The 26,494-nt window shown below is 37.2% G+C and overlaps 1 protein-coding gene across 1 annotated transcript in view; it reads right to left on the bottom strand.

Annotated features, from left to right (window-relative positions):
• The window catches only part of CACNA2D3 (calcium voltage-gated channel auxiliary subunit alpha2delta 3), a 437,844-nt gene that overhangs the window by 152,080 nt on the left and 259,270 nt on the right, over positions 1–26,494 (bottom strand). Inside the window, exon 12 of the mRNA XM_065642557.1 lies at positions 114–192. Within this exon, the coding sequence (XP_065498629.1) occupies positions 114–192 (79 nt within the window). The remainder of the gene's footprint in view (positions 1–113; positions 193–26,494) is intronic.

Below are 26,494 nucleotides of genomic sequence, written 5' to 3'. Positions count from 1 at the left end.
AAGCCATCCTTTCTGATTAGTTGTCAGTGACACCATATCTGTAGAAGGGCCAGATACGAGGGCTCTCTAATAGGGTTTTGAAACAAGGCTTTCACAGTTGAAGGTTAACGAACCTTTGTTAGCACAGGCCATCCACTTCAGGTTATCAGCAAAAGCAGCTTCTCTTCCAATCAGATAGGTAAAAATACGAACCTGAAATTACAATGCAAAAGATAAAGGAAATTAATACTGCATTTAAAACTTATACAGTGGAACTTCAGATACAGATGTGTAATTCATATGGACAGACCTTTTTTTAAGAAAGTAGTCCTGGTTAAACAGCACAGAAGGTTAAAAAAAATATCTCTGCCAGTAACGTCTTCATGACAAAATGTGACTTTTGTTCTATGTAACAGAATGGCTGATCTCTTTGGATGTTTTCAATATCTGAGATTTAACCAAAGTTATTGTTAAATGGTTAAAGTACAAGTGAGAATAAACTAAAACCATTGGGGTAGAAGGCAAAACTGCATGTTTCACACAAATTTGTGCTGCACTTATGAGTTCAAAAAATTGCTATGGTGGAGAGGAAGAGGGACTTAATTAAGAAATATTTCTGCAGATGATAAAGGATCTGAAACACCAGGCAAGCTACCTGCCCTCACTTTTCAAGGTCTGTGTGACACAGCGTCTTTGTCAACTTAGAGACAGGTACTCACAGGTGGCACTTGTGCTATCAAGTGACAAACTGCAGAATCATGTGCAGAGTTGCCACATTTCCCAGGCAGAAATATGTGCGAAAAGCTGTGCAGCTGGTCTGTGCATGTGTGTGCACACACACAGACACACAGAGACCTTCATCCAGAAATCCTAGAGGAATAGCCACTTTCCTTAAAATTCTGCCCAGATAAAATTTCTTGGCAGAGAAGAGCAGCATACTTTGGAAATGTTGAATGCAGGGCAGACCTTCCTAGATGCTAAATGACAACAATGGTTTGTCTGGAGTCCACAGTTCCATGTTATAACATTTATATCCAAAACGGTGGTTTTGAGCCGCTTCAGACAGCTGCCATTTAGAAAGCAAATGAAAGTTTCCAGTGAAATATTTTTCTCTATACTAGACTGTTTTCTCAGTTCTTTCTTATCAACTACAGATAGGCTCAGGGTTGCATTATGATGACAACATTTCTACCTCATACCTTCTGCTCTCAACTCTATACATGGTAAACTACGGTGAAGATAATTGAGTGAGTTTTAGCTAGATAAAAAGGGAATGGGAGAGGAACATGTTGTCCAGACCTTCCTCTACCCCACTAACACAGGTTTGCATGGTACTCGCAGCCCCTCTGTTCAGGCTGGGTCTGGAACCATGTGTGTGTGTGTGTGCTGAGCAAAGAAATCACTGACCTGGGTCCCAGCATATTCCATCTAGAAACCCCACACAGTTCCATACCTTCTTCACGTACCATCTGATATAGCTGGGTGACATAGTGAGCCTCACTTGATCCGATGAAGCTCCCAGCAAGAGAACCGGGAATAGCACCTGTCAGCTGCACCTAAAGCCCACATTCTGCCCACTGCAGCCCTTGCCATGCTAATGTTTATGCCTCTCATTTCACGTGCCTAAACTTCCGCAACCATTTTCCCGTTCACTAATGATTTGTCCAGGCAAAAGTGGCCGAGTGCATACTGGCCATATTAACAAGTCAAACACAAAGCGATTATTTCCCTCTATTCCACTGTAAGACCACGTCTGCAGTACTGAGCTCAGTTTTGCGTTCCCCCATAGATGACAGATGCTGACATCCCAGAGAAGATGAGACTCTTCTTGAAGGTGGACTCTAAGAGGACAAAAGTCAGAAGAAGGTCCTAAACAATTCCAATTCAACATAAGGAAAAAACATTTTTACGGTGAGGGTGATAAAATATTAGAAAACTTTGCCCAGAGATGCTGCAGAACCTGCATCCTGGGAGATATTCAAAATTTGACAAGTCCCTGAGCAGCCTCATCTAACTTCATGTACTCTGAGCAGGGGTCTTTTTCAGCCTAAATGACTGTACGAAATTAGCAATATCTTACAGAAGAGACTCAAAATGTCACTGATTTTGTAACAGAATAACTTGTTTTACATTTTGTGTATTTCAAAGGTAAAATGAAAAGATTAGGACCGGAAATTGGCAGTTTGTAGCTGGAAATCCAGGTAGGACTGGAAATTGGCAATTTGTACCTGTAAACATGGTGCTATTGTTATCTATGAGATGAAAGAAAATGATGAATTCCATACTGTAACACTATAAATTGCAACCAAATCTAACATCAGATGCTTTTACCTTTTTATCAGTATACTTAATAGAACCATCATTATCCAAACTTTTTTACAGAAACTCTATTATTATTATTAAAAAGCTGTACACAAGAAAATATGCTCCAGAGCATTTTATTCAACAGCTAATTGGATCTCATATTCACAAAACAGACATGCTTCAATTACACAGAAAGCTAATTACACAGAAAAGTCATGATGTGAGAAATTCATGAAGACCTCTAATTCATTTGCAATTTACTTAAAAATCAGAGAATTAAATTTCTTACAGTTTTTTTTAGTTAGCACTTTTATCTCACTCACAGTGAGACAAATTATTTGTGGAATATGCCAACTTTGGGTTTGTTTTTTTTTTTCATGGAAGAAGTTTTAAAACACTTTGAAAGTCTTCCTCTTTCTTGTCAGTTGTGATACTATATTCCGTCACTGCCCTTTTGTCCATTTTCTTAATGGCCAGACCTTGTTTCTAGGCATTTATGGTGGTTCGCATTATTATGATGCCTAGAGACCACATTTCAATCACAAAACTTTTCCCAGTCTTTCAAAGAGAAAACATACATAGAAGTCAATCATGATTCATATCGTTTAAACAGTATACACTGATTGGGTAGTGTTCTTAATTAGTTTGAATCAAACAGTATGCATGATCCTACTCTAAGACTCTAAAGAATGCAGCATTAAACAAAAGAATGGTAGTTTTATCCCTTGTTGATGGCTACCGAAATTATTAATAAAGAAAATCTTTATCCTCTAAACACATGTGGAAGTACACAGTGAGATTTATACCCTCAAAATAGAGCATAAATCACTGTCACTATTTATCTTCATGAAAATGATGCTTGAATATAGCCTATGATGCGACTGAACATATCTGAGAGATTTATATTTAATGATCTCCTTTAATCTATAAAGAATCAAACTACACTGTATTCCTAATAAAAGGAGACCAGCCTTATCTAAAAGCATGAGCAATAAGCATGATTATAGGCTTAGGCAGCAAACAAACTGCATTAAACCTACTAAAAAAATTTCAACAAATCGGTATCATAGATCATCATGAGGACTGGGCTGCCTCTGTGATACTGTTGAAAGGATTTTAATGATTTTTCTCTGAGTGCATTTTATGCATATAGTTTACAAGGTATCTTCAGTTTCACTAGGAAATATTTTAAGCATCATAAAAAACACTGCTAATTCTTTGGCATCACTTGAAAAAATAAAAATAAATGCTATAGAGAATTAGCACTGAAGATGAGTGAACAGAGTTTATTAAGTGCTGCTTCCCTTCCCAGTCCCAATGAGCTGTGTATTTTTCTCTATGCACTTTTCACTGTGTATGTTATATAAATGATGTTTACCAGTATCAACATGAAGTAAAACATCTTTTATAAAATGAAATATAAGCTAAACTATAATTTTAAAACACTATTTCTATACTGCTCATTACTTAACAGAACGACTTACTATTCACAGTAGCTTCATCAGAAAATAACCCTGAAAGGTCACAGGAAAGTATTTTAGTTAAAAATAATGTTACTGTTACACTGAAGTTTTTATTTCACATTGACCTTAAAGATACATTAATAGGTTTTATTAATATTGTTTAATACTCTGTTCATAATAGTGAGAAAAATGCTAAAAATCAGCTCTGAAGGCAAACAATTCTGACTATAGCTCTACTTCTAAAAGTTTCATTTGGTCATTTCCTTGAACCCACCAGTGTAAACTTAATTCACTGTGAGCTTGCAGTGGGAAACACTCATGAATGCCCAACCATTCACTGTAAAAGTAATTTTTCGAAACAAATACTTGCCATATTATCATCTGCTTTCAGAGATTACAGCAATGACTGAATAAGTCTACATTCTAAATCACATTTTTCAAAGCAAACTTAGATCCTCATGCCTCTTTTGCACTAGTTTTACTCTTCTGGATTAGTATTTTATGTAATAATTCTAGATGTGCTGGTACCATTCATGGTATAATACCAATAAACAGGGACAAAGTTACTGTGGTCATATACCTGTTTTCTGCATCTAAATAAAAATATAAGTCAATTCTATAGAAGTACTACATTAATTTAGCAGGATAAGTTCAAATTACTTCAACTTCTGCACGTGGACAAGACCTATGCAGTGATGGGCTATATGTCCTGCAAAATAGGACACGCTGCATCACAGTTACCACTGAAATTGTCACTGTAAATTGCTGAGACAGGTCCCAGATTTAACATCCATCCATATTCTTAGAGACCATGTAAGATAAATGTTGTTAGGTAAAAACTGTTAACAGTGATCACCAAATTTTCTTCTTTGTCTGTCTGAAGTAACTGATTGGAAAGTGTGTCAGAGCAGTTCTGTTCTGCAAAATGATTGCATTAAATGTCTATTTTAATCAAACAATCCAGAAATAGCACTACTTTTGTACAGTCTGCTGATAAATGTGTATAACACTGAGGCATATGATTGAAATCTCCATAATGTATAATAGCTGAGGCATTACAAAATATGTCTCATTCTGTGGATTGTATTAGACCTTAAAGGAAATAACACAAGAGAAACTATGAGCTTTAATGAGTATATAATACCCTCATACACCTATATCTGTATCTTATGGTACCACACAATGTTAAGACACTAAATATTCATTCACGCCCATATGAAGAAAACATTTTAATCAAGGCAGACTGAATAAATTCGAAGTTGTTATGGGCCAGTCCCAGAAGATCAAGTAACAACATTTACATAGTCTACATATGCTCTGGCTGAGTATAAGCCAAACGAGAAAAACACCTTTCAATATCCAAGCACTGAGACTGAATCAAGAGACCATTTTCATCTGAGAAGGAATCTGCATCAGAGGGGTAAGTACCTCTCTGGCAAAAAAAACATATGACAGAAAGAGAACCCTTCAGTTCTGGATAATTTCGAAAGGTTTGTAAGATATTTGAGAGAGATACCTGAATCAAAATATTTTCAATGTCTGACCTGTAAAATATGATAGCAACCATATTGAGGCTTAACATGAACTGTTAGATTTGGAGAAAGGAAATACTCTCAGGCAAAAGCACTACTTTTGAATTGTTATACCCTATCTACAAAATTGAATATTGTAGATGTTATCGGATTCACTGAATGCAAAGCAAAGCTAACTCCAACAGCAAAACCTTCAATCTTTCAAACTATACTTGCTATTGCTGCACAGTATGTAGCTCCTACATATGTGCCATAGACTACTAATTTTTTAAGCCAACATTCACAGAAAATAGAGAGAAAGCTCCATAGTAACATTACAGAAAATGAAAGGACAGTGGTACTAGAATCTTTAATAGAGCTTGTGACTTTCTCACTTCATATATTTCTATATTTTTCTAAAGTGAGTGCTGAATATCGAAGAATACCATTTGAGATTGATGTGTTTAATCATCTTTAAAACAGCAGCTGTAGGGACCTTCCCTATATTACCTTGTTATTATGTCTCATTCCTGACCTAGAAGGATCACCTCAGGGAAAAAGCACTCCAGTTACTATTCTTACTAAAAGATTGCTGTATAAACTCCAATGATTCTGAACTGTCAGATCATATTCAAATTAAGCAACAGACTAATTTCAACAGTGAATTTTACGATGGTCAGCTTCTATGCGTAAGATTGGGAATTCTGGTCCAAACCACTAGGTTCATAGTGAGCTAGTGAGAAGCAGCATAACATGTCAACAATTGTCACAAGCTTTTTTGGCAACCTCTCCCACATACACAGCAGAATTAAATAATATTAAGGCATTGAGCCACCAATGGCAGTAGTTCAGACAAAACTAAATACAAATCTTATACTGAGCAAAATACTCAAATCAACAGTAGATATTTAACTGCATTTATTATCATTATTTTAACCTGTTTTCCCTCTGCTTTTCCAGTCTCGTTGTTTTACACTTATTGCTTTACCTAGGCACAGATCACAGTTTAGATTACACAGGTGGTTTGCTCTCTGTTCTTTGTTGTACACTCTCAAATTTTGAAAAATAAGAAAGCATTGTTAATAAGTTTCTTGCTTTTACAGTTACAGAATATTCTGAAGTTTGAACCTTTAAACTCAGGACAGACAACTTATATAAAATGTCAGAGATGCATACACTCAACCATTAGTGAGGAAACCTAAGAATGATTATTTAAATGACAGCTATTTCAGTGCTAACCTCTTCATCTGAAATATCCACTTAACAGTTTCATCCATTATGTATGGACTAATCTGCAGTCCCTGAACTGTCCTCACCTCTGAAACTTCATTTAACTAACGGCATAGCAAAGAGAACAAGGACCTTCTTCTATCTATGTTAAGCAAGACGAGTCAATCTGCAAGATTCTACACACTGGAACTGTGAAGTCATATGTTCATGCCAAACAGCTGGTAAAATAGCATTTCCAGAAACTTAAAATACCGTGTGGGAGGGGAAATGGGACTTGTTCTTACAGCTGACAGTGCAGACCTCTATTTGCAGCTGCAACCTATTTCACGGACACCTTCAGCAAAATAGTCTTTCCTTTCTGGCTCAGCAAGAAATAAAAATAGTCTTGTGGCAAGAGTTACGGAATTTAAGTTATAAGTGAGATACAGGGATGAAATTTAAGTTCCCATAGTTATAAGTTATGGTGGTCCAGGAACGCCCCAGCTAGTCTCTGCACGGACAAGCAAATGGACTGATTCGGAACACTGGATCAACATGAGACTAAGTGATGGTCTCAACTCCTAAGTAGCCTCACCACAAAGAATTGGCTGAATTCCTTCAGGAGCTTTCAAGGTGGGAATCTGCAACAGTCCTGGAGGTTTTCCCAGACAAGTCATGCTATGGCTAGACCACGTGATAGGCACTATTAGTGTACTTCAAAGTGTTAATTAACACAGAACAGCAATTCAGAGCATCTCACCAAATACAGCTGAGGACACTGTTGCAAGGACCCCTTTTCATCTGACAGCATGTGACCATCTTATTCAAGATGCTCGATTCCCACCTTGAGTCTTACCCTATCCAAAGACCCCTCTAAATGGTTTAACACTCTGGTCTTTGCAACAGCCTCAGTGGTGCACTGATCAAAGCACTTCAATTTTCATTTGATTGACAGCTAAAAAGTGACAGTAGGAGCAAATAAGACCAAAGCTGGTCTAGATTTGATTTATATGCTGTAATTCAAGATTCACAAAAGCAATTCTCTAATTGCCTGAATTTTGTGAACCCAATAATGAAAAAGGCTGGTGCCACTACTCTAAATACGACCCCAGAGCGACATTCCCAAAGTCTGTTGCTGTCAAAAAGCAAAGTTCTGGTTCACACTCTTTGAATATGACTAAGAGAGCACGAGTGAAGAATACAGGAAAGCTTAAGAGAGCTTAAGGTAAAAAGAAAAATGTCCATTTTGAAATTCTCGTGTGGATCCCCCTTCCAGGCGGATACATTTTTCTATTCAGAAAAATAGCATTAGGGAGGTTCCCCATTCTTTGAAAGTCTACCAAGAAGTAAAAAACAAATAAAATGGGGAAACAAACAAACAAACCAAACCACCTCCCTCCCCCCCACACACACAAAAAAACCCAAACCACCACCACTCCAACCCAAAAGTTAGCTTTACAAGCTGTAATTCTTGGTGGCAGAACTGACAATTACATCACACTCTAAGCTGCCAGCGTTAACTTCTGATTCTATTCTTCTGCTATGTCAGTTTTATGTTGTAAACTACTTGACTCTTCAAACCAGCTTCTCTTTCTGTTGACTATGAATTTTTCATGCTCCATTTCTTCTTACACTTTGTTATAGTGGAAATATTCTTAAAATTAGTTACTCAGCATAAGCTTACAAACTCTTCATCCTTTAAGTCTCAATAACTGGCTTCTCTTCCTTGGGCTCCTGCTGCTTTACAGTTTTCTGATGTGTTTTCTAGGTTCAAACTCCGAAAGTAAGCTAATTTCCAATTTAGAAAAATCTTGAGGTTTTATTTATGCTTCCATTGCTTTCCTCCCAACATTACACTATGCCACTTCAAGATTGGTCTTCAGTATTACTCCTTACCTAATCTCATCCTCCTGTACCTCTCTCTGTCCAGCATCTTTTTGTACAGCTCTACCTCAGAAGACACCAACAGGAAAAGGGGAAAACAATGCTGCACTCAGTGTCTGTGTTAAGGAGATGGTGTTACCCCACCACACTTTCCTGTGAAGAACAGTCTGGATGCTTTCATAAAGGGTTTTGAGAGTCATACTGGATCCATTCATCCAGACCAGCGAGATTCACATTCAAAAAATCCAAACACAACTAGTCTTTCCAAATCTGAAAAGGGAAAAATGTGGAGTTTGTAAAATGTATCAAATTTTGAGATGTATTATACCTTCTAACTTTAACCTACACACACACAAAGCAACTCAAAAATAATGCACAAATTTCAAGTATGCTCCAGTGTATCTGTTTGTTGCAAAGGGCATAATATACAGGGAAATGAACAGGCAAAGAAAAAGAGTAGTAGAAATACAAGATCATGTAGAAACTTCACCTTATCTCTGAATGTCTTCGTAGCTTTTAAAATTTTAATTCTTTTTTTTATTATGAAGCGGTGAAAAAGGAGCTAAGGACCTGTTTGCATTGATAAGTTAGCAGGAAATTCCATGAAGACAATGCTTTAAATGAGCACAAAAAAATTCTACTGATGAGGGCTACAAAGCCCAGTGATAAAACACAAGATAGCACTACTACAATATCTTCTACCCTGTTTAGAGACCTTTGCCCTATAAGGTGCTGAAAGACTCAACTTACTCTGCACTCAGTGCAAGGAAGCTATGAAATTGAAGCCATTACCTCATGAAAATGGAATTCTTAAACATTATGTTACCCATTCTTCATTGCTAATTTTTCTCATGTAGTATTTAAAATAAGTCTCTTGGAAAAGTTTGCATTTCTGCATTTCCTCATGTTTTCTCCTCCCTGCAATTGCACACTGTACCCAGACAATTTTATAGCTGCTTTCTATTATAGTGATATCCACAACACTGCATTGTATCCTAAATACTGATGGGACAGTTAATGGAAACAAAGCCCAAATAATTAATAGGTCTGTTTAACTGGAAAACAAGATGTTGTAAGCAAAAATAGTAACAAATAAAAACAGTCTGTCAGGGATCACCAAGCAGCTGAGCCCTGCTTTCTCAAACATCTGCATCTCCAACAGCTCTTTGTATAGACCCACCTCAGAAAATACCTACAGGAAAAAAGGAAATTGATGCTGCAGTTAATTGCCTGTGGTCAGGGGACAGATTTACTCAGTCATTCTCACCTGTGAGGAGCATTTCTAGATCCACCTTCTAAGGTTACGCTATTTGACAACTTACCAGGATACAACATGTGATGAGAAAGTGTCCAACACCATATTAGCAGAAGGCTTATTGCTTCCCTACAGGAGTCTGATGGTTGACATGGTTCTGAAAGGAGCAAGACACCCCAGACCTTTTACATGGGACACAAGTTCTAGCTGCTTATAAAGCTATTAAGCATCCTGAATTATTGGTTACAGAGAATTGAGCAAGATCAGTTCCCTTGCAGGCAGATGAGCTTCAGGTGGCACAGCAAGAGCTTATCACTAAAGAATTATATGTGATTTGGCAGAGCAAGTATGTTGTATTAAATAACCATTTAAGATCTGACATTTAACAGCAAAACAAGCAAACAAAAAACCCGCGTAACAACAACAAAATACCATATATATACATACACACAACCCCCCTACCACAACACACACACAAACCAAAAAACCCCACAAAAGGGATCTAAGAAGCATCTAATACTTTCTAACTTATCTTTCCTGCTTAGTGTGCAGCATGTATTAATGATGGTAAATAAGCAACCAATAATATACAAAGTGTAATACAACACTATCTTGAATGTACTAGATTCTTCTTAGCAGTTTAACAGTTAACTCAGCAAATAAAATTTCCAAAGATTTTGAGAATATTAAACTTTTGGGCTGAGATCATATGTAGCAGATTGCATCCCAGAAAGTCCTTTTCGAACAGTTATGATTATTTGGAAGAAAAAAAAAAAGAGAGAGAAATTACCAAAACCCAATTTGTTACCTTCACTGTAACTTTTACTTTTAGTACAAGCTATAATATTTCTCCCACCTTTACAAATTACTTTGAGACCAATGGGTCCAATGAGTCAAGTGTGTTATTAATATTTCAGATGTATCTATAGAATGTCAATAAAGTCTTTATACAGCATCTCCAAATATTGTGTATATATCACACATTTCTACTAAAGAACTATTTTAGAAATATTTGACTAAGTTGTATAAAATTTTATTTATTCTATTTTTTATATCTTTCTATTGGTAAAGTCAGCCATGGCAGAATGAGTTTACCTACATGGGGTACTGAGGGAGAGGAAAATTTTAAGTCACACTGTTATAACTTTCAAAAATTACCTGACATCATTTTTCTACCATAACAATGTGACTATTTCAAAGTAAAATATGATACTATCTATTGGAACTAGGAACAAGTTCTATGTTTTTATCAGAAAAGCTAAAGAAATATTTGTTTCTAGTCCTGATATGCAAGATTCCAGATCAGTCATTACAACCCATTATCAGCCAAGCCTAGACGAACTACTTAAGGACAATTCAACTATACCTATTATTGCCATTCTTCAAAATGCTGGTGGATTTGCTGAAATGTAGAACAGATATTTTCTTCCTTAAATGCAAAATATTAGCCTAAGCAAATTAATTTGTCTGAATGGAGAGGAGGGGAAGGGATTACAGCACAAACCATGACATAACCAACTTTCTTGGATCTAACTGAAGCTTCTGTGGAAAAAGTAGGCTCATACAATTTCTGCTACTACACTACTTAGCTTTCTTGTATATCAACTAATATTTTTTGCAAGAATCCATGAGAAAAGAACAAAATCAGACTAAATATTAAGTAACCAAATACTGCCAACATCTCCACTTCTGCTATTACATAGTTCCAGGATGTATCATAGAACAATGGTAACTCATTTGCAGTATCCTTCTCTGTGCATGGTGCAGACACAGATTAGAAGATGACATAATGGATAAAGTACCGGCCTTTTGCCCTTGGGATTTTGTCCAGCCTGCAGTCCTATCAGATAATGGGTTTGGCAATCTCTACTAGTCTCTTTTGGACACTAATCCCCATTACGGAATCTCTATAATTCATCATATAATTTAATACACCTGGCAACCTTACCACCAGTTCATTCTTTGTTACGTAATGGCCCAAAGTGAAGTCAAGGGTGGTTAATGCTCTGACAACCGGCTATTATCTCCTGTAACAGCTGATTTCGAGGGGATTATTGCAGTCATAAACCATTTTATAAAAATTGGCAACTGGGAAAGCAGTGTAACAAAATAAGGTGATATTTAGAAGTTTTATCACTGATTTTCTACCAGTCTGTAATGGAGTTTCTAGCATCCAAAAAATGCTGGAAAGGAAATTTGAGATTAAAGGTACAGATGAGGAGCATGACTATTTTGAGGTTGCAGATGATTTCTGTCCTTCCCCGCCCACCCCCCCCCCCCCCCGCATCAAACAGTGTATTTCTTCAGTATTTTATCTCAATTATTCATTCACCTCTTCACTTTATCAGCATTCTTCCCTTTTCGCTTTGAAGTATTTCACTACTTGTTCACCAATGAACATGGGATTTCATTGCTATGGGTATCAATTGCTGGGGATATAAGTGAGTGTTCAGGCAAGAAAAAGGGAAGCTGTACTCACTTTATGGGATAAGAAAACAACTCTCAAGCTCTGGGAAAGTCTAGGAAGAAAATGAGCAGTTGAGACTCCAGTCTAAATCACAATGGCATTAACATATGAGCAAAAAGACAATAGTACCAAAGTACTCACAGTCAAACTAATTAGCATGCACAATTCCCACTGGGAATAAGTTCTACAAATCTATAAAAAAGCTTTTGAAATTTCACCAGTTAAAATCTAACACAATGTAGTTGTTGTCTGACCAGTAAATTCTGTTACCAAAGGCAAAATGATTTGGTAGACATCAAGCTGTAGAAGGATAACTGAAAAATATACCAGATGCAAGGTCCTTCTGAGACTTCTAGTAGGTGCACCCAGCTACAATTGTGAAATGTGTCATTTTATATAGTATAGGATAATAGCATTAGTTGGATGCTGTATATTTAATCAACAGAATTGTTTCACGGAATTTTGCACAATGAATAAAACCAAAACCAAACAACAAGAAAAAAAACAAACACACACAAACCCCAACAACAACAAAAAGAAAACAAAACAACAAAAAATAAAACAAAGGCAGAAAAATTTGAACCACCACCACCACCACCACCACCACCCCTGCTCTGACTGAGAGGCATTACTAAAAATGTCCAGTTGAATAAAATGTGATTTGTCTCATGGAAGCTTTATAGCATTTTGTTGAAGTGAGCTTCTGTATTTCATGACTCAGAAGATATTATCTACCTGTATTTTTTTCATGCAGACTTGACTTGAGCAAGCTTTCCTTCACTACAAGGAGATGTAAATCCCTGCCTGTGCTTTGAACAAACTGGTTTAGGTAGAAGTCAATGTGGTGCTGAGCTCAACTTTGTAAGCCTATATTTGGTTCTGTACAAGTGAATTTTATGCTAGTTTTTATACTAACTTCAGTGGCTAAAGGTTCAGGTTCTGGAAATCCAACCAGCAACAGGAAGTTCTATAATGTAGCACAGAAAACTGTAGTGAGGTCTACTCACAGAATGCAAAGAATTTTTGCAAATTACAAGCATAACAGAATAAAACTGAAAGCTTTATTTACAAGAACAGGGAAAAAGTTTGCATATGGAATTTTAACGTTACTTTACTAATTCATTGAAACCAAAAATCAGCCAAAGCAAAAGCTGCAAATGTGAATACTGCTCTGAGGGAACAGCAGACTCACTGTTTGGCAAACTCTGGAAGGAATGTGTGTTTATTGTTGGACTTCCTGTGAGTAGAAGCACTGCAATTTCTTTAAGAAAAATCTTTCTGAAAATGCTGAGTTAGTGGATAGAAAAATAAATGAAATTTTACATAAAAACTGTCTGCTATGCTGAAAAACATTTAATCCTTCAAACACTGTGTATATACACTGTGAATTGTTTGAACCATCAATGTTTTACAGCAGAGACATTAAATAGACATCATATTCCTTTATCTTGACTTTTCAACCAACTGGAGGCAATTGCTGCTCAGACTGTCATTGTATTCCAGTCAGTATTGAAATTACTATACAGCCTTTATCTTTGATTAAAAAATTAAATTTAGCTCTACTTTAGCATTTTTGTAGTCCTACAGCAGCCCTGTGTTCTCACAGTTAAGTCAAGTCAAACTAAATATTTAATACACTGTTCTAATTAGCTACAAACTATTACCTGATTTAAGTCTGTAAATGAATGTGAAAAGACTCTGGAGGCCTAACGTTAACCTTCATCCACTCCAGTTATATGAGAGAAATTACAGGCTCTAATTAGACTCTTCAAACTGCAAAGAAATAGAATTTTCATAACCAGCTTATTAAAAAACTAAGGCCCCCTTGGGACAGGGCAAATTGCTTCTACCCTGATCCGCTTATCCTTGTACAACACCATACAGAAGACTCATGTTGTCCGACTTACACAGCTCATATTTCTCCCAAATTAATGAGCACTCAAATTATTCCAGCTGCCCCCTTGGCACGGGTCAAAATTGAAAATCCATTGCTGCCAAGTGACGTGTATAACCCAGCTGCTAAATAAAATGTGCTTAAGGGGACACAGCTGTTGAGGTGCCTATTTACATTAAAATAAGTCCATGGATACAGAACAAATGCCTAAAGACAGCAAACAGTGTACAACACTTTGTTTAACCCCTTCATTAAACCAGGTCACAAAAATTTGCAGCATCATTTATGGGCTAGACGTAAAAGCATGGACTTTTCACATTATGATTTATTTCTTCTAATTTGTCTAATCTTGGAAACTTCCTGATTTTCTTCTGCAGAACTGGTAAATTCAGAGGAATCACACTAAACAGTACAGTTCACGTGTCAGAAAAGGCAGATGATTTTTCAAAACAACTCTACTTGGGAAAAATACAGAAAATTTAACTCAGTTCCCTGCTCTCCAAACAAGTGTGCTGTGTTATGATCAGCATTATCTTTGAACAGCAGAACTTCTGAAAATGACACTTGCAGAAGATTCACACAGACTTGGAGAGTCAGACCAAAAGGAGACTATTACATTTTTGTACCTTAACCTACACAGGCTAACAACTCATTTCCACATGAAGTTGAGTATACTACGTATTATCTCTAAAATGCTAAATAGTATAGGACCTCTTCTCCCTTAGAATTTACTGTCTTCTAAACAAATTCATGGTGCTGTGGTTCATAGATCACATGTTTTAACATGTTTTATAAAACACGATTGTAATCCAACTGACTTGAAAATTACAGTGCCAGTTGTGGAGCCATTGAAGTAACAGGGGCCAATACATTGTTTCTCTTTGCTAATCAGGAATACCTGGCCAAAGGACACCTTAGATCTGGCACCAAAATCCAGTATCAAATTCTCACAATCAAAAACGTTTACTTTATTCAGTAAGTACATATGAGGTCCAAGCCATAAAAAAAGCATTTATGCAAGCTAACTCTAACAAGAAGTGTACAAAAAGCAGCAGATAAGGCAGAGAAGGTTCAAGTAGTCGATGGTTTATTTATTTTAGCTTTCACCAGAAAAGTTACCTTGAGAAGTCACTATGACACAAGTATTTCTAACTATGGGATTAGGAGTTGAGGTCATATTTGGAAAAGAACAGTAGATAAATAAGTTGTGTTTAAATCAGTGAAGCATGATAAAATTTCCCATAGAGTATTCAAGGAACTAATCAAATGAACCTTAAAACCACCAGTGAATATTTTTGAAGACCTGTGGGCAGGAAAAGAAATGTCAAGGACAAGGGAAATATTTTCAATGCCAAGAAAAAGGAAAAACCTGTACAATTACTTCCTATGTTTTACTATCCAGGAAGACACTCACAAAACTGATTAAACAATCAATTCACAAGCATATACAACACAATAAGGTGGGAAGAAATAGCCAACATTAATCTAAGAGCCATTCTGTCAAATCAATAATTTCCTTTTTTGACAAGTATCTTTTGTGCTGCATAGGAGAAAAGAGGAGGAGAAAGCTATCCTGGTTAAATTCTGTAAGTATTTTTAGGAGAAGTGTGGACAACACCAATCTAGGACTCATAGGCAGCACAACATCCATGAGAGCTTCCAGTAGGGACTGACAGAAAAACAAACCACAGCATGTTATCCGCTCAGTAATGTTGTCTAGCTCTAAGGACTACTATAGCTTAATGAAATGACCATAAGGTGAATGCTCTTGTCAGACAATCATTATTGTCAGATTAGGAGGAGAATTTGGAATTAAATTCAGTTCAAATCAGTTCAAATAAGTACGTAATTAGGAGGGATAGTTCTAATGTATCGACAAAAGATGAGGAAAATGTTAGTAGAGCACCAGAAAAAGACCTAGATTTTAGAAAGAACCCCAAATTCATGTAGGTCAACAATGATAAACTACTGAAATTAAAGCAAATATCCCTTGCTGCATGTGGCTGAAAGAAATAGCAATGCATACTTCACATGAATGCAAGAAAACTGAGCTGGTGGTTATTCAGCTCTATCTGTGAAAAAGAAAAATAGAAAAGAGCTTTAGGTACGCTTTGTGTTCACTGTTGGGCCTCACACTGTTAGAAAAGTCTGTGATGAAGGAGGAACCCTACATGTCCACGTGGACTTTTTTTTTTTTTTAGAACAGAATCATAGAATGTCCTGAGTTGGAAGGGACTCACAAGGATCACAGAGTCCAACTGCTGTCCCTGCATATGACAACGCCACAGTTCACACCATGTATCTGAGGCCGTTGTCCAGTCTCTCCTTGAACACTGTCAGGTTGGGGCCGGGACACCTCCCTGGGGAGCCTGTCCCAGTGCTCCAGCACCCTCTGGGTGAAGAACCTTTTCCTAATGTCCAACCTGAACCTCCCCTGGCACATCTTCCTGCCATTGTTCTGTCATTGGTCGCTAAAGCGAAGAGTTCGGTGCCTGCCCCTCCTGCTCCCCTTGTGAGGAAGCCGTAGCCGCCATGAGGTCTCCCCTCAGTCTCCTCTTCCCCAGGCTGAACAAACCAAGTGACTTGAGCCGCTCCTCATACGGCTTCCCCTCCAAATCCCTCACCAGCTTCGTAGCCCTCCTCTGGACACTCTTCGGTAGCTTAATATCTTTTTTATCCTGTGGTGCCCAGAACTGCACACAGGGCTCCAGGCGAGGCCGCCGCAGTGCGGAGCAGAGCGGGACAACCCCCTCCCCGCCCGGCCGGCCGTGCTGTGCTGGGTGCACCAGGACACGGGGCCCTCTTGGCTGCCAGGGACACTGTTGGCTCACGTTCAACTTGCCGTCAACCAGAACCCCCAGGTCCCTCTCTGCAGAGCTGCTTTCCAGCCTCTCGTCCCCCAGTCTGTATGTACAGCCAGGTTGCCGTGTCCCAGGTGCAAAATCCGGCACTTGCCCTTGTTGAACTTCATGCGGTTGGTGATTGCCCAGTTCTCCAATTTCTCCAGCTTCTTATGAGCTATCCTAGCTAGTTTTATAAGCACTGTAAATTCAAATGTTATCCAACAGTAAGACACATTTTACATAAGCCTACATACATTGTAACACAATGGTCATCCTAGTTCATAAAACACTAAATACAAAAATCAGGCTTGCTTCATCATAATTGTTAATTGTTTTCTGCATCCTGAACAAGTCATTTAATGATTTTGCCTCTGGCTGAGTTCAGGTACTGTGGTTGCTGCACTAGACATTGATGTCTTTCTATTAACCCTTTTGTAATGTTGAAAAAACACTGGGGGTTTTTACCTGCCAGTTTGAATTCCTTCATGTTCCAACAATTGTTCAACATCAACAACAGCCGTGAAGGAAGGTGTTTGGAAAGAACTATTTTGACTACTGTAAACCTGGCACTAGAAAGAATGAAGAATGAGGAGCAAAACTTCTTTGGACACTAAATATGAACGACGGCTTAGGGAGGTCCACACTTTGAGATCAGAACTACAGTAAGTTTGCCTTTTTTTTTTTTTTTTTAATGTGACTCACAAGCTATGCTCTCGGTTCTATAGTTAATTATAAAAACATGCTCTGTTTTTGCTGCTGGTTTTGCGTTGTCCAAACCATATAAAAGTATGCAGTGATGTCGCCATATGTACCACGGACAAGAAAAACAGATGAATACACTATAAACACTCTCTGCTCTTAGAACATGTAGCCTAAACAAAGGGCTTCCTCCTCCTTTTAGAGAAACATGGGAAGAATGAGAACTGGGAGACAAAATGAGGACATCGAGCATCAGCATGCTTACATCTGACATCAAGAAATTCAAGAAAGTTAAGCTGGTTGTGCAAAATGGGGAACTCCCAAGTTAGGAGATGAAAATAATTCATTTTGCTGAAGGAGTTTTGACACCGAGCAACTGATTTCTTAGAAAACTTTCTGTCATGCTACATCGCTGTATGAATTTTTCCTTGTAGTAGCCTTTTCCAGAAAATAGCTGAGTCTATTCAAAGAGTACCTTTTCTGGATTTTTTTCTGCTTCCATTATTATGCCAATTACAAGATTTAAAATCAGATCAGTAATCCAGAACTCTGGGACACTTTTAACATATAGAGTTGTTCTAAACATCTAAAAAACTCCTAAACCTTCAGTAATTGTTTAATACAGTTGCTTGATGATGTCTTTGGGGACTAAATACAAATAGAAAACATTTTACCCACAAGTAGACTGATAATGGCCTGTACAGAGGAAATATTTTCAGAAAGTGACTGTCCCTTTGGCACATAACAATACCCGCTACACATGAGTAGTAATAAATCTGTCTATGAGGGATGATTTCATAATTCAGCTAGACTGAAAGCTTGAATTCAGGTCTGTGTTTCAAAGAGAGATCAGATGCAGAGGAGATGTGGAATTCTCACACAACAGCTTTCCTATATGGCAACACACTGCAGGAAACGACATCCTTTTTACCTGAGTGCAGAAGGGCAGTAAAATATTACACCTCCCAGGAAACAGTGAATTGCTGTGTATTCTAATATCACTTCTACATTGTAGGGTAACATCAGCTAATGATGGAGGACATATTACTGAATTTCAAATAAGTTTTCAATGTGTGAAATGAAAACCCAGGCATATCACATCTTGCATGATTTCCTTAATTAAGTGAATTTCAGCCTCTCATTATAGATGAGGCAGAACAAACCACCTACAAGTCTCTTCTCTCCAGAGAAATCACGGCTGCATTTTGGGAGAGACAGTTGTCTGTACATCACAAATGTGTCCCTGGGATCAGTTATCTTGAGTTAAGGATAAAACAAGTGCTTAGCATTTAGTATCACTGCAATCATATAAAAAGGATTTTAGAAATGTTTATTTAGAAATAAAAAAGGAGATTAAAAAAAAAAAGAAATTGAGCAGAAAAAGAAGACACTGTTGGAGTAGGGAAGTAAAGTCAAAAAACCAAAGTAAATGCCCTCAGTGTCAAATAGAAGACAAGAAAAGTAAGAATGAAAGAAAGCTGAAGAAAAGACAGTGGTAAAGAAGAATATAGCTTACAACAGAAGGAAGACAGCACTTTTGAGAACCGTAAAGGGCAGAGTTTGCTCAGTAGGGCAAAATAAGAAGTTTCAGAAAGCAGGGAGTTTAACCAACTGCACTCAAAACTAGACATTGAGAGCTCTTAGTGTCATGAAATGGAATAAACATCCTTAATGCAATGTCAGGCAACACAGGGGAAAAGGGCCCAACTGAGACACAAAGGGAACGTATAACACCACCACCACCACCACCACCACAACAATAATAAAAAACATTAGGAAGGCAGGATATGAGCCTAACATCATTATATCTTATGATCTAGTAAGAGGAAATACATGACTGCATATAAAATGAGCGCAAAAAGACAACAGAACACACAAAAATCCAGGAGAGAGAACGTGTGTATGCAAGTTCTCTCTGTGAAAAGTGTACCTCAGGAAAGGGAAATCCAATGTGCAACAAATTAAGACAGATTTTACTCAACCTTTTAATGAGATAGCTAAAAGAGAAAAAGGGGTTATTCAATCAAAGGTAGAAGTAGGTTAATTAAGCCAGACACCATTTGACACATGGAATTAAATCCCTGCCCAGCTGAGCCCCAGGGCCCGGCAGTGGGACAGCTGTCCCACAGGGAGGGCACAGTCCCCAGGACTGACTCTTCACTCTGCCCAAGGGAGTCAGGGGACGCAGGTGGGTACCAGAGGAAAAGGAGCGGCCAGCTGGGGGCAATGAAACTCCAGAAATCGTGGCTAATGCCAGAGAGCAAGAAAACAAATGTAGTTCTACTGAAACTGCTTGCCTATCTGTCCATCATCTCCTTCCTACTCTTGTGTCCAACTCCACAGTTCCTTTGGGCTACCAACCTCATTCCCCTCCACAGGAAGAACATTTGGTGTCTGTACTATTTCCTCTCACCATCACACACAACATTTATGGCCTGCTACATTTAACCACTGATCTGAAATAAAGATACGCATGAACTGAAACGCAACATCTATTCCTGAATAAATCCACGAGTAGACACTTTAATACAGAGTACAAATGCTCAAGCTCTTATCAGTTTGATCTGTTTGGGAGATATGAGGATAAGAATACCTGCATGTGGAGTTCAGAAATACTCATTCAAATTCTTAATAGATACTTCAATATTGCTGTGCATAGGCTATAACATATGGTGCTCTCTGTGCTACATAGATATGAGATATACTTGTATAATCCCACATCTGTCCACTGGAAGGAAAAGTAGGACCTGGACAGAAAAGAACCTTTATTATTTAGCCTGTCCCTTTGTAACATTTAGTCTGACGTAAGTAAATTTTTATTGAAGTGAAGCACTACAATTATGTTAATATTAGCATTACTGAAATTAGGATTTGGTTTCCCAGATACAGGAAAGTTCTAGAACATCTTCTACTTGAAGATTATCCACTTTATTAAAACTTTATATTTCTTTAAGCCACATACAAGAGCTCCAGTATACTGAAATCCGATAAATGAGATGCAGATACCATGTTTTTTTTCTGAATCATAGTGCATACACAGCTAGCTCTAGTTCAAAAATCTCACAGAAAAATAAATACACATTTCAAATAGCAGTGCATTCATTTGAAGCAAATACCATGCAAACACTATCATCTCTCGGTGTACAGCTGTCAACTTTGACACTTCAGATTTCACTCTCAGATCAACCCAATGGCCCTATAGATCCAGTTTAGAATGGACATGAACAACCCTCCCTACTCAAGCAACACCTAATGCAAATACAATCTACACACCAATCTGCAAGTACATTACCATAACCTTTCTTCCTAGAAAGCTATTTATGAGTTTTTATTCCAAAATGCTTTGTCCTACCACTGTCCTGCATCTGAACTTCATATCTATCAATAAGATTTGGTATCTCTTTTATTCACTGCAAGACATTTTCTCTTCTTAAGCTGAGGTATGTTCTTAAAATTATGTAATTTCCCATAATAGCATACTTCCTTAAGCAACCTTTTTCTGAAAGCAGAGTGATAAATTGTACCAGGTTTTTAAATAAAGCATCACTAGAAATACATAACATATATACATGTAAAACACAGTTCAATGTTTTCCTTAGGCAAAGACAGGTACAGTTCTCTGAACATCCAGAGGTGTCAGTATTTCAGATGTGTGGAGCTGCACATGGACTTCTACAGCGCTCTTTCTTTCATTTGTTCTCACTTATTGTGCATATGGAGCCATCAGTCTCAGTCAGCCATCTCAGTCTCTCCTCATCCAGCCAGCGCTATTGATTATCTGGGCCACTGTCAGAGGGAGATTAGGATAAGGCTGACAGCTGGCTGATGTTGAATCAGGAGAAAACTCAAGAGATGCCAATATACTTGAAGGAAGACGTCAGCTTATCCACTGAACAGGATATCTTCCCTCTTTGTGCAGCTTGTATTCCTGCCATTTGTTATGCACATTACTAACGTGGGAGCTGCACCAGATCCCCCAGCTGCTCTGGAACCAGCAGCTGAGCCCAAGAAAGCTTTTGAAATGGGCAACTAGCCAGGGAATCGCAATCATTTATTTCAGATGACACCCTTTCTGTGATCACTCTGTCTCAAAAACAGGTTATGGCAACATATTCCTCACAGAAATGTATCTTGATTCAATTCAGAAATATAAGACAATACAGCATATAATTTCTACATTAACTTCAAGATGCAGGTTGAATCTATGAATCCCAAATAATGTGAATTACTGGATTACTCTACTTGTAAAAGTATTGAAGCTGCCTTGTCTTTAAATTAAAATACAATGGCACTAGAGCATTTTCCACTAGAAACTCTTTGTCTGCAAACAGGTTCCACCATCTGCCTAAAATTGCCCAGAATCAATGTCCTTCATAAAAAAATAATACAAGAGCCCTCCTTTTATGGAGACTTGAAGCAAAGTGAGTCCTTCAACAAACACACATAGACAGGAAAAGAGTGTGGTGTTCTGCCTGTAACTTAATATTGTTTTGGCTGCTTTACACAAAGATGCCCAAGGCAATTTACTATTATCTCTATAATAAAAAAGTAATAACAAATTTATAGAAAGTCCAATAATTGGATAGGTGAATTCATTAATATTTTGCCTCAGGAGACACTGAACTTTTACGTAAATCACTGAGGAAACTGACTGTGGCTGCTACCCAAACAATAAAGAAGAATGCAGGGATCTAGGATTCGAAGATTTGAAATCTGTTCCTCTCTCTATCGGTAATGTACAGCAAGAGCCTTTGTATGCCTGCCTAATATCCTATTTGCAGTCTGACTGCAGTAATTGAAGAGCATATTTTCCAGTTCAGGACTGACTTTTCATATGCTTACACATCATAACTAATACCACAGAAAACAAAACAAAACAAAACAGAATTTGCTTGTGTCTACCAGGAATGTTTGTGACCAGAGCAGCACATTAGTATCAAAACGAATATAACAAATATACACCAGTTTGACTTTACAAGAGAGATCTATGAAAATAAATAGTTGCTGTTATTTCTGGCTTACCCCATGCTATGATGGCTCCACTTTCATGCACACTGAATAAAACCAAATTAATAACTAATGAGATTTTTAAATATCTTATTTTAAAATTACAATGCTAGAATTCTTCATGGAACAATTAAAGAACACAATTTCACTGGAAAGGATTTCAGTAAATGACAGTAGCCAAGGACAAAAGCACTTTAGAGTTTGAATTTTCGTCTGACAATTTACTTCTAGATACTGTTACAAAACTCAGTACTGACCAGTAGACCTATGTGTGAATTTTCTATACAAGAATTAAAATTTCTCTAGACTATATTACTTTGCCAGCTATTTTAATTATGTCATGAAGTCATGTTACTTTCTTACTGAAATTTGTTACAGAACCAAATTTTATTTCCACTGAATTTAACAGAGCTACTTTAGACTTCAAGCTATCTAATAAAGCAGAATTGAGCTTACTGCCTGATTGTATGCATCTTTGGTATTTTTATTCCACAGTCTTAAAAAGAAGTCCTTAATTCACTCTACTCTTCTTACGTTCTTCAGCCTTTTGTTTATTTCCAGAATCTCAAAGCAGACTTTTTAATCTCATCCTGCTTCTCTCTTTACAACTTTGCTTTTGTCCAGACATTCTACGTAAACTATTACATCTAATTTTGCCGACAAAGAAGGACTTTACAATTACTGTACTCCTGGATTTGGTTGCTGCTTTTATCAGGACAGATCATTTTCTTCATCTTTGTTTTTGCTCTAGCTCTATTGTTTCACCTTCCTGAAACCTTTGGGGTTTTTTCCACTAAAGTAATTCTTCTCTGTTGGCATTTGGGATATTTCTGTCAATAAGCACTGAGTAGGATGACCTATTTGCTTAAGCGCTTGCTGTGTTGACCTGGGCGGCACAATACAGTACTTCACAAAAATCAGGCTCTAAATAGGAAAATCACAGCAGTACAGTTTGTCTCACACTAGAAAATTGGTCAAATGTCCTGAAGTCTTTTAGGAATAAAATTCACGGTCCAAATTACAATTCTCAACAAATTTTTCAGATTGCAAAAGATAACCCAAAGCAAGATTAACAAAAGTTAAATTATGCTGATAGACTAAAGCAAAACAAGCAATAACTTTTCAAGTGTATGCTTTCATGTCAAATTTTACTTTATACCCTCTGTATGAAAAGCATTGCTATTATTCCGGAAAACCAACTTCTTCCATCTGGTGACCCATGCATTATTTCCATATTAAAAATATCCCTTGGTCAAAATTTCACCTTACTAACATGTTTTAATTTACTAACTCCAGAGCCACTTTATGAACAAAATGTGTAACAGCTGATTTTTACCCCAGGTTTTACTTTTGATAAAATTACTAAAACATGGGAATTGCACCTGTAAGGGCTAGAGAAAATAATGTAATTACTCTTAGTTTTTCTTTTGTCAGCATCTTGCCTTTCTTTAAACAATAAGCCCTTTTTAACCTTTAATTTTTTTTCAGGAGTTCAGGAATTGGAAAGGTAAAATAGTACTTCTAGTTAAGATTATAGTCTAACCAAGGCATTTTGCCAAGATTTATTTATTATCTTAAAAAGATTCAAAATGTGTTTGAATAAATCAAACTTAAACTGTGTCTGATCTGAAACTGAAAGAAAAGCTACATCACCACATCTCCTTACAGTCTATAATTAGCAGGGGAGAAGAATGAATTTTAAATGCTCAACCAATTCAAAAGCTACATGGTTGAAAAGAAATGAATTGCTGAAGACCTAGGAGAGTCTGTTTCAATTTTGATTTCCCACCAAGAACTCATTGGGCGGATAAAACTTCGGAATCTCTTGTGATTAAAATGTTTAGGTTATGTCTTAACTTACAAACATACATTTTAAAGCATCCTGTTCTAACAGATTTAATTGATCTGTCCTCTGTCCAAACAGCCGTCCCCACTCTCTTGCATACTTTGGCACAGGTTGGGGGTGCTAAAACTGCACCTTTCATGCTCCTCTCCTCAATCAACACATAACCTATTATAAACATCTCAAAGTCCAGCCTGGCAGTTATCCCAAATGCTCCAATCAAAGAGATTTTGTTCAGGTTTATCCATTCAGTGTCAGGTTTATTTTTTTTATATTTTTTGATCATTTTTGTCTTTAGTAGCTGTAGAGACCTCAGAAACAAATGGCCCACTGTCCTGGTTTTGTTAAAAAACAATTTTCTCTTTTAGTGAATTTCCCTGTCAGCTAAAGCCTTCTAAATAACTGCCGTTTTCTTGAAAGCTAGATACGTTTTGGTAGACATAGCAATGGAATGCGAGGTCATTGATAAGGATGGATGCACATCTCGCGAGAGCAGTGAACTGAAACAGGTGACCAAAAAACTGACCAGCTAAAGTATGCCAACCCATTCATGTGATATTTCATATAAAAGTGGGGGATCACTCAACCCATCATGAGGTCAAAATGCTAGTGACGCATGGGCTAATGACAAATTCAGTCTCCTGACACACAACTCTTTGTTCACAAGGTTCATTAATGACACAATCTTATTTTAAAAAAATATTTAATGTGGAAGATGCAAATGGTTTCACCTATCGCTATCCTCCAGTCATGAATGTGTGACATCAGATTTGATTTCTAGGCATCTTGAGCTCAAAAAAAATTTAGGTGGTTCATGAAGGCCGGTGTCAGGTCTTAGGGTGATCTGATCATGGGAGTGGCAAACTCTAATACAAGTATACAGACAAGGTCACAAATAAAAATGCTTTTCACAGAAGACTCTCTCAGAATATTCCCAGTGCATAAAGCTAAGCACATACTTAAGCCTTTTCAGGATCACAGCTGCATCTTGACATAAAATAGAAAGCAATGTTAAAAGACAAGAGAATTAAAAAGAAAGTTGAAACTGCAGCAATTTTACTTGTTTTTGTATTTAATACATGCCTCATTGTGGTTGTTAATAATTATGAGTAATTAATGAACAGTAATTGCATTTCTCTCCAAATTACTTGGTAATTAATTGAATTTACAGAGGACATTAATACCTGAACACTGGGTAATCTTCCACTGACTGCAGCAATGTAGTAGTATCTTTTAAGTGACATGAAAGATTAAGAGCCACAAGCTATTTTTTTCCTTTTTTTTTTTTTTTTTTTGAGTAACTCTGCAGTAAAGGTTTAGTACCCACCAGCACGAATGGCATCCATAAATATCAAAATTGACCTGCCTTTTAAGTCTAGAAAACTCTTTTCACTACTCTGCCAAACCCCTGTACTACTTCTTCCCACATTCACAATGTGACAAAATACTATTTGTTCCATACACCTTATTTACCTGATGACCAATTTACAGATTAAAGGATTAGCAAAACCACTTTGTATCTAATCACAAGAACATGATTTTTAGAAAATGTCCTGCTGTGTTTTTTATTATCACACTAATCTTCTGTAATTAAAGCTTCTAGACAGACAGGGTCTGGTTCATTTATTTTAGGAAGCCACTAGAAAAATGCAGTTCACCCTCCACCCTTTATGAAGAAAGTTCTAGGACAGAGCCTCCCATCAGTGACTGCTAAGTACTAAACCAGGCACTTCCTTCTGCCCTCTTACTCCTTCAAAGTGCCAAATGTGTAATGTAAAGCTTGAGCTCTACATTAGTAGTACAACAGTGAAAAATGTTAGAGTTTACTATATGCAGTTTGGGGTATTTGCTTTTCTTCTGCCCAGTGCAAATCTGCATTATTCTTACTCATTATCAAGGGAGCAATGACCCCTATCCATTTTTCACTTATTGTGATAGCATCATTGCCAGACACCATATAGACACTTTCTAGATTACAGACATTTTCAGAGGTTTTCTCCACCAAAAAAAGAAATAAACTGTGCAATGGGGCAGCAGACCATAAAATCCCAATCTGGCCTGTATGCATTTTTCTAAATGATGACAGAAAAGCAGAAGCTGGATATTACATGGTGCAATATTATAGCACCTACAGGA

This window comes from Caloenas nicobarica, chromosome 11 (genome assembly GCF_036013445.1).
Source record: "Caloenas nicobarica isolate bCalNic1 chromosome 11, bCalNic1.hap1, whole genome shotgun sequence".
NCBI classification, from domain to species: Eukaryota; Metazoa; Chordata; class Aves; order Columbiformes; family Columbidae; genus Caloenas; species Caloenas nicobarica.
The sequence above is the reverse complement of the archived record's forward strand: the minus strand, read 5'-3'. Positions and strand labels throughout refer to the sequence as shown.